General features: G+C 38.1%; 1 protein-coding gene across 1 annotated transcript in view; it reads right to left on the bottom strand.

The window, feature by feature from the left end:
• Positions 1-1,375: 1,375 nt before the first annotated feature.
• The window catches only part of PRTFDC1 (phosphoribosyl transferase domain containing 1), a 39,723-nt gene continuing 31,801 nt past the window's right edge, over positions 1,376-9,297 (bottom strand). The window contains exons 5-9 of the mRNA XM_062494260.1: positions 6,064-6,081; positions 4,550-4,632; positions 4,092-4,138; positions 2,064-2,140; positions 1,376-1,423 (exon numbers count right to left, since the gene is read on the bottom strand). Of these exons, the coding sequence (XP_062350244.1) occupies positions 1,376-1,423; positions 2,064-2,140; positions 4,092-4,138; positions 4,550-4,632; positions 6,064-6,081 (273 nt within the window). The remainder of the gene's footprint in view (positions 1,424-2,063; positions 2,141-4,091; positions 4,139-4,549; positions 4,633-6,063; positions 6,082-9,297) is intronic.

The following is a 9,297-nucleotide window of genomic DNA, read 5'->3' as shown; positions in this document are numbered from 1 at the left end:
CTTAACATAATGGATTTTATCCAAATACCAACAGCTTATCAGCTACAGAATACATACATATGGCATGTTTTTACCAAGTAAATGTGTATTTTTAAAAAGCTTTTATGGGACGTACAAAATATGCTGAAGCAGGAAAACAAACAACTGTGCAATGTAACATGTATGCTTAATGTTTCTTTATTAATTTATAGGAATCTGCAGCTAGTAACAATCTGCCTCTCACAGTTCAGAACAAAGCTACTGATATACAGCTCCTTTCTTAGCATTGGTTTCCCCCAGGAAGCTGTTAAGAACACTTATATTCAATGCAGAACTAAACTTTTCACAGCTAACACAGTATGTAAAATTCACAAACTTCTTCAAACATGATCTATAAAGGAAGGAATCTAGTCTACACCACAAATGCATTAACTGGTTTCTGTGTTGTCTTATACATTATTCTTTCTTTTTCTATACAAGTCTTCAGCATTGTCAGATCTGTATTCTTGAAGATGACAAATGGCTACAAAAAGTCTCTACTTCGACACACTACAAAAATCAAATCATAACTGAATAACTGTCTGACTTTTGTACTTAATGAGGTTTAGTTAACAGTATAAGCCCAGGAGAACACTGTTAATTTTTATTCTTGCTTGTGTGCTACAGAAGAAAGGGATACCATGCAGAAGTTCAAACCTGCCTGGCACTGGTTTGTCTTGATTAAAATTCAGCACATTAAACAGATCAGATCTCTGTCTACATAACATACTAGAACCATGATATCTTCCAGTTTTGGATCAACAGTGTCTTGCAAAGCTTCATTTTGACCTGTACTTTAATTCAGCACATTCTGAGAGTTAAAACTTTGTTTGGAATAGTGGATAATGAACTGCAACACAACACATAAAACTTCAGCTGAAACTTCTGAATTGTGGAATGAAATCAAAATAATGCTTTCAATTTGGTAGCAGCATATCTGACCAAGAATAAAGGCATAATGAAGTCAATTAAATCTTGTACAGTAATCTTCATGCACAGAATGGCACTTTTGAACTATCTTGTGCAACACAGTGAAGCACATGAACTGCATATAGAACTGAGCAAAGAAAAGATGCGTGCACAATGCGACCTGAGACATACAAATTATTAGTCAAAAGGCATCCTAGGTGGTAATTTTAATACTTGATAAAGGCAGTAACTGTAAAAGTCCTATGCTTCACATTTTAGATAAGAGCTCTCACTTCTGTAAATATTCATCAGCATCTCTAGAGTAAATCCCTTATTATACTGAGTTGAAAGACATACAAGTCAGTTGAATCACTTTTCGGGGAGATGCTTGAGGGAGTGTAGTCAAATTTCTGCTTCACAGAAATATTCAGGTGTGGATGTTACTGCTTCAGACTCTGTATTTTGTTTTGCCATGTTCATTGATTACACATATGTGCTGAAAAAAACAGAACAGATTGCAAAAGTATGGTTGAGTACATAATTAGTAATTAATTAATTAATTGTTCAGCAATACTTAGGCTTGCCCAACCTAGTGGTCTTATGATTACTCTTTCCTTTCCAGACATCTAGAAGTAATTAAATAAAAAAAAAATTCTGATTTCACTTTCTAGCTACAACAAGTTTTCCCACTTGGAATTCCCAGCTTTGAGGTGCACCCTGGGAGTACCAGAAGAAGCAAAGGAAAGGTATGCACCTTTTCCCCATCCTCTCTTCTCTGAGAAAAGGGACAGGCAACATAGCATTCAGACAACCTGTCTGACCTGTGTCTGTGTTTCACTTTTGCTGCTGTCTCTGAACATACTGGCAATGGTGGACCTGAGAAGCCCTAGGCTCACAGAAGATGGAAATTTAGGGAGCTCTTAGAGGGAGGGAAATGTTCATGGTACTGAGCAGGGACTGCTTTGGATTATTTGAGGTTTTGTAGGGAGTTTTGCACTCACTGAAAAGATCCAAAATCCCAACCATGTGAAAGACAGGGCCCCAAGGAAGAGACAAATTATGGGATATTTATGGAAATAAATATGGGGAAAGTAGACCAGTGACTTTTTAAATTATTTTTTCAATAAGAAACTTACGTTTAGATCTCTGAAGTGCTCATTGTAGTCTAATGCATAACCTACCACAAATAAATCTGGAATTTCAAATCCGTAATCTGTATTGAGACAAATAACAAACACCATCGATACAACATCAGTGGCAGTTATAAGTCCTTAAATTCATGTGTGGTTCTCAACAAGCAAACTCTACTTATATGAAGTCAGTTGGGGCTATGTTATTTTTGAATCTGAGACATCATGGTCAGCAGTAGCCCTATAACCAGTTCCCAGTCATAGAGTACTTGTGAGAGGGATGTGAACAGTCAGAGTAGAGGAGAGGATCATTTTGTATAAAATTATCATCAGCACATTGTGGAAGGAAGCCAAAATCAGAGCTGGAACATTCTGCTTGCATTTGGAAGCTCCATTGGTATATATATGTGTGATGATAACTGTCCCACACCACAATAATGATGGAAAAATGTAGAATATTACATCAGATGTAACTTTCAGAGATCTATGTATTTTGTGCTAAGAATAGCAAAATATATCTCATATTTTATGCTATCAAAACATGTCTTAAAGCCTCAACTTTATGAAGATTCAAGCACATGCTTAACAAAGTAAATACATGTAGTGCACCTCAATTATACAACTCACACCTGAAGCTAAGCACACACATGCATCTTTTTGAGTGTGAAGGTCTGTGCAATATCAGCATTACATAAAACAAGTTAGACCCTTTCCAAACTGTTCTCTAAATAATAAGAGGAAAACCCAATCTTACAGATACAAAAATACGTCCACATAAAAAAATTCTACAGGTATTCAGGTAAGGAATTTATTCAGCTGTTTAGGATCAGGGGTTATACATGCTTTGGAATCGTAAATTTTGGTAAGTGAGGAAATGATACAGCATTGTCAGTGACAAAAAAGTGATCTCTGATGTTTTATGAAATGCATCACACTATGAATAAACAAGGATAAAATTTGTTTCACTTAGAAGTTAATACATAAAAATATAAAGCTACCCTTCCTGAGTAATTTTATTGCCTCTTTTACATGTTTAACATTAGTGAATCCAGTCAAATATATGCCTTAACTTACTGAATTGAATTCTAAATGTTAAAAAAACCACTCCACTGTATAGTAAGTTGTACAACAAAATGTTCGGATCATAGTTCAGATAACAGGGCTTAAACCTCAGGGCCCTGCCCAAAATTTAAGTAATTTCTGCTTCATAAATCTTCCCCCTCTCCCACATCCCAAACAAAACCCCTTCATGCTGCCTCCTGATACTCACCTGCCTACCCTCCTTCTACCTTCCTCCCAGCTCAGCTGACCAGAGACCTCTTCAGCAGCAAATACTAGTCAATCTCTTCTAGATGGATCTATTACTTTCATATTTAGCCACATACCTGTTATTACATCATTTTTTCTAAGTAAGTCTAAAATGACAATTGCTTGGTATAGCTCCATTTACAGCTTAATCATAACACAGTATAAGGACCAATAATTTAGAGAGAAGTGGCGCTGGTGTAGTGCAAACTGAGCAGCAGGAGAAAGTTTAAAAAGCCTAATTTATCTTCTGCATTTTAGGGGGTGGGATTTAATTATAATATCAGTGTTTTCCCTTTGAACAATAATACTTAAAAATATAAGTGCTTTTCTGAATAAAAAATATAAAACTTGTTAATACTTAGTCACCATAAAACACATCTCATGCTCAGATGGAATCCTGTAGCTCCTCCAGAGATGCAATAAGGAAGGAAAAAGAAGAAATGGATATTCTCTTTGATATTGTTTGTCAGAGTCAGGAGATAAAACACTCACCTTTCATTGATAAAATTCAACCCCTTAAAAATTTCCCAATAAAGTTAGTATTTTGTAGAAAATCTAAGTAGGGTAGGCTTTCCAAATGACAAATATACAAATCCTTCCACTGCATCCCATAGACCCATTGACAATATTTTACAATGCTTCTAGCAGTCCACAGAATGTTAGAAAAGGCAAGTGACAGAGTTGTGGTAACTTCTACTGTCAAGTAGAGATTTTCAGTGCACTTACAATCTGGTCTGTACCCATCAGGCCGAGATGTTCTTTTCACCAACAAACTGTAAGTAAAAATAAAATATACCCCATTTAAATCTAGATATGTGACTGAATAATGCACATAAAAACGTATTCCCTTTATCAAAAATCTTCTGAGCCATGTGAGTCCCTGTTCTTCTGTTTCTCTTCCTGACAACATCCTGATTGAAGGGAAGAGCTGGGTGTATTCCCCTCCCAAGTTCATCAGTGCCAGTCTTGAAATGGCTGGAGGCTCATTTCGGAGGCAGAACAATACAAAAGCATTTCCTCTCCTTTCCTTCACCCTCCCCTTAGTGACTCAGGCAGTTCCTCTGCACAACTCTCCTTCATGCTGCAGCATCAAACTAAAGCAGCATCTCTGAATGGGAATCTACTCTGGAAAATATGCTGGACTAGACTAATTAATTACTAAGTTTTGTGTTCATTTTACTCACCTTGCCACTTTAATCATTTTTGGCTTGTATTTTTCTATATTGTTAAGCAGAACCTTCATGGTCCTTCCAGTTCCAACAATATCCTTATAAAACAAGAAAAATAAAGTAAGTAAAACACAAAGGAAAGCTGAAAGGAGGAAATCTGGACAATGACTGTGAAGTTCCACATTCTTATTTTGTGGAGATGATTTATTTTTCCAGTGCACTGTAAACCACATCCAAAAAAGGTTACAATTGAGCTGAGACTTTTTGAAGCAAGCACTTTCTATTCATAAAATTATTAGTTCAAGGACTGTCCACTTCCTCTTGAAAACAGCTATGTTGCAAGTATTCAGGATGCAACTTGGGACTGGAGATGACTCTACTGGGCACTGCAAGGATGCAGGGATTAGACTTTTCATATTATGCTTGAGATCACAGTATGTCAACATGTCTCCATGTCGGAACTAAATCTGTCCTATTTGTTGTTTTATTAGCACAGTACAAATGTGGTTTCTCCAGAGCTGCCATATCCAATATCATCTCACTGAGATCAGTAGGTACCTGGCTAGAAAACTGACCATGGAGAGCAGCTGTTGATCCTGAACTCTGGGGGTGGATTACCAACACCTTGTCTCTGCCCTCCAGCTGTTTAATAGCATTAATGAAATTTGCTATGGACATTTTTCATTTCTGTTAAAGCAGCTGGAATGAGCAAATATAGAGCTCTTAGCAGCTATTCAGGTAATCAGCCATCTCTGTGGCTGATTGCTTTTTTTCCATCCTTTGCTAAGAGAAGAAATTTCGACAGTATACAGTTCATTACACTGTCCAGCTTACTTCCCACACAAGCAGACTGGTTCTGAGATGCCAGACAGATCCTAATGTGCCCTCTAGCTGTCCCAGTTGCTTATTCAACTTTTTCAAAGATAATCACCTATATTAATTATATGAGAATTTGGAGCACCAGTGAGGTGACATGTTCTTTCCCTCTACAACTGAACACTGCTGACTTAGTTACATCAGCAACAGCTCTGTGATGGGCTGTCCCTCAGGGACACTGCTGGGTGGAGAACTGGATGCAGGAGTTAGGGGCCTTGAGGTAATGACCAAGACTCCCAGCCAGAGTGTGAACAACCCTGGGGCTGTAAAGCATATGCAGGGCCTCTGTTTCAAAGTCATGCACCTGAGAAATGCAGGGCATCACTGCAGTAGATTCACTGTACTCCAAGGAACAGAACAATTTGAAGAACAGGAGTTGATGAAACCACAGAAAGAACAAAACAAATGAGGCAGAAACAAAGACTTCTGGGTATCACATGGCAGAGCAACAGTTAGAGTGACAGCAATGTAGTTCGATCTGTCATGCAATTACAAAAAGACTGAATGGATATTAAGCAAATCAACCCCTCTCCCTCTTCACCACCTCCCAGTGAAAGAAGTGTAAACACAGACAGGATTTAGAAAATGAACAGCCAATCATGATTTGGCTGTGTGACTTCATCTAAATACAGTATGACAAGCACCCAGCTTACCTCCACAATTAGAACATTCTGGAAAAAACAAACAAAAAGGAATACAATTACATAATATTCACATAGTAAAGGAAACAAATGTTAAAAAAAAGGAAATGAAGATAGGTCCATGTGCATATGTGCAACACAGTAGGACACAAGGAGTTTCCTGTTTCATTTTTGTGCCCTGAAAAAGAGCCAGCCATAAGAGCAAGCCCTGCAGTCAGAGACCACAACTTAATTCAGCTCTGTCTAGATTATCCTCTTCGTCCAAGAACGGATGTAGCTTTGGAAAATAAAATTAGATGGAAGAAATCCAAATAGGATGAGTTTTGCTTCATTCCAGCGTCTCTAGCTGCGTACTGCAGTGTACCCTATAGTTCACTAAAATACTATTTCCAATGTTAGCATGAGAATACAGCAATAATATTCTTTTTCTGAAATAAATGCTCTTACTCTCTCCACCCACACCCCGGCAACTACACCGTAAAGGATTAGAGGCCAAATTGTAACACCCACTCTCATACTACAAAACACCCTCTTTCTTTTCAGATACTGCTGCTGAAATCAGTATTATTTGAAGAGGAGTGGCCCAGCTAAGAGCAGTGATGTCAAGCTTTATGACAGTATCATCACACAGGCTGAATCTTTTTGCTGAAATGGTTCATCACTGTTCCAAGAATTACACTGTTCCAAGTCTAAGGAGACTTCAGTTCTTCTACTAAAAGCAATAATAACATGTAATGTCCTTATTAGAAGAAATAAAAATCTATTTATTAGTAGGCATGGTCATATGCATGGTCAAAAGGATGGAGTCTTACAATCTTGCATTAAGATCTACTTTCTGAAGTGAAACCTGCAGTAGCAAGAGGAAAGTTATTTCACAAATACCTTTATCTGTCTATCAATGTATACACCTTATATGGATGTGCATGCCGTGTATCCTGCAAAACCTCAAGACATAGTTTGTTATCCAAGCAGTATCCACCAGCCTAGTTTACATTCCACTTCCTTTCTATATGACTTGTTGGCTTTGCTACATACATAATGTGGAGTCTATTTAACTTCCTTTTCCATAACAGAAACCCAAGGCTGAGAGATGTCAGAGAGACTCAAATACATGGAGGAGTGTGTGAAAGGAGCATGCTCACAACCAGCACACTTTTAGCAGCTTCATTAACCAATATGTAATTAATTTTTAATATTCAAACAAGGAATTATTAATATAGATTATCCATATCTATATTCATACTGCAGCTCTTCCTAACACTCAGAGTGCTTGGTAGGGAGACATGGCATACTTCATGCATTAAGCACTGCAGAAACATGCAGAAATACCACACACTGTATTATACCTGAATGCTTCTGAAATGGCAAAACACTTGGTAAAGGTGTGGAGGGAACTCCTGGTAGCAGTTGAGCAAATGTCAGCAACGGAGCTACCACTCAAGAAAGCCACTAATTTAGACTGAGCTTTGGCGGAATGTATATTAATCTTGGAGGGAGGCTCCTTTTTGGTGTTTTCATAACAGGTTTCTCTGGTGGTTATCCTGCTTGGCACTCCTGACTTTCAACCTCTCAGCTGCTGACACAAACAACTTTGGATTTCAAACACCCAGTCCTGTGAAGGCAAAAAATTAGAGGCCTCTTAACAACAAAAGGCTGAAGACACCCTTCCTCTAGAAACTTCTCCCATCAAGAAAGAAGGGAAATATGTCAGTTGTCTAGATAAAATGAAGAGTCAAAACCATGTTCAGGAAAAGCTTATGACAGGTGTGTGGGAACACATTTTTTTGAAGGAAACCATTAAAATCCAAAACCCATTTGGCTCCCTTCTGGCTTCCTGTATGGAGTCATAAGTGGGAAAAACACTTCTGAGGAATAGCTCAGGACACCTGGGTCTGAGGCATAAGGAAATTACATGATTCAGTCCGTGGATACCTGAAGATAACGTGCAGGCGTAATGGCTTAACCACCCCAAGGAACTTGTGCAGCTGGTGATATACATAAATACTGTGTTTTTATACACACAGACACACACACATACATATGTGTATATATGCATATATATACATATATACATCATATATATATATATATATATATATATGATATAGGGAGAGAGCAAAAGAGTTGACAAGGAAAGAACCTCAGTGGAACCAAAGATGGAAATAAACTCTTTTAGTACCAGGCCCAGTGAGTACCATGACCAAATGCAGCCCACGGATCTCAAGGCAGGTCCTTGTGTTGAGACAGGTTCAACAAAGGCAGTGTATGAGTCAGAGTCTTGGTCAATGTCTCCAGTAATGTGCAGGTTTGGCTATAGCTGAGCTAAAGGTCGGTACCCACATAGCACAGATCAGGCATGGACTACAAGCCCAGAGCTGAGCTGGTGTTCCTGTGCCCACCGGTGTGAGTAGAGGCCTCAAGGGACACAGGTCATGGCCATTAGCATCTATTAGTGCATCTCTTAGTGGACTGAGACAGATTGAGAGAAAAGAATTTCACTGGCAGACAAATAAGTTTCTTTGCTACCATAGTTGCTTCAGCTGTTCCATCAAGACCAGCAGTAGGGATTCTTTTGCTTGCTCACGTGTGGAAATGACAAAGTTGGACAGAATGAGGGGACAGCAGCCTCCCTGGACATGAAATTTGGGTTAACCAATAGGGAGGAGTAGACCTAACTATTTAACCTGTGAGAAAATGTCATAGACATTAATGAAAATGTGTCTGAAGAGAGAATGAAAGATCTTCTTCTGTTAGGCTACAGCAGAAATTTTAAACTACCCTTCACAGGTATTTGATTTACCTCTTCTAGAATATGATGAGTACATGATGAATGTGTCTCAATACCTCATTATGTAAGAACAAAAGTACAATTAGAAAACTTCTGCTGATATTTGACCAGAACTTGTTTTGAAGAGAACATGGAAAAAGCTTTGTTTTCATCTCTTTTTTCTTCTATATTTGGAAGACATATTTCCTCAGTTCCCTCTTCTTCAGATTAAACAACCTCTATTTATTCAATGTCTTCTCACAAGTTATATTTCCTAGCTTTCTGATCACTCTTTTGTTCTCTTCTGGAACCAGTCCAGTTGGTCAGAATCCTTCTCCAGTTGTGGTGATCCAAACCAGAAAGAAGTCTTTTCCAGGGTCAAGAGGAATAAAAGAACCACTTTGTATACTTTATAAATAATCCTCCTTTCTATGTATCCCAGTACAACAGTTGCATCTTTTATAAAACTATACTGGTGT

The sequence above is a fragment of the Cinclus cinclus genome, chromosome 1, assembly GCF_963662255.1.
Source record: "Cinclus cinclus chromosome 1, bCinCin1.1, whole genome shotgun sequence".
Lineage (NCBI taxonomy): Eukaryota > Metazoa > Chordata > Aves > Passeriformes > Cinclidae > Cinclus > Cinclus cinclus.
Note: the sequence above shows the minus strand (reverse complement) of the source record. Positions and strands in the feature narration are given on the sequence as shown.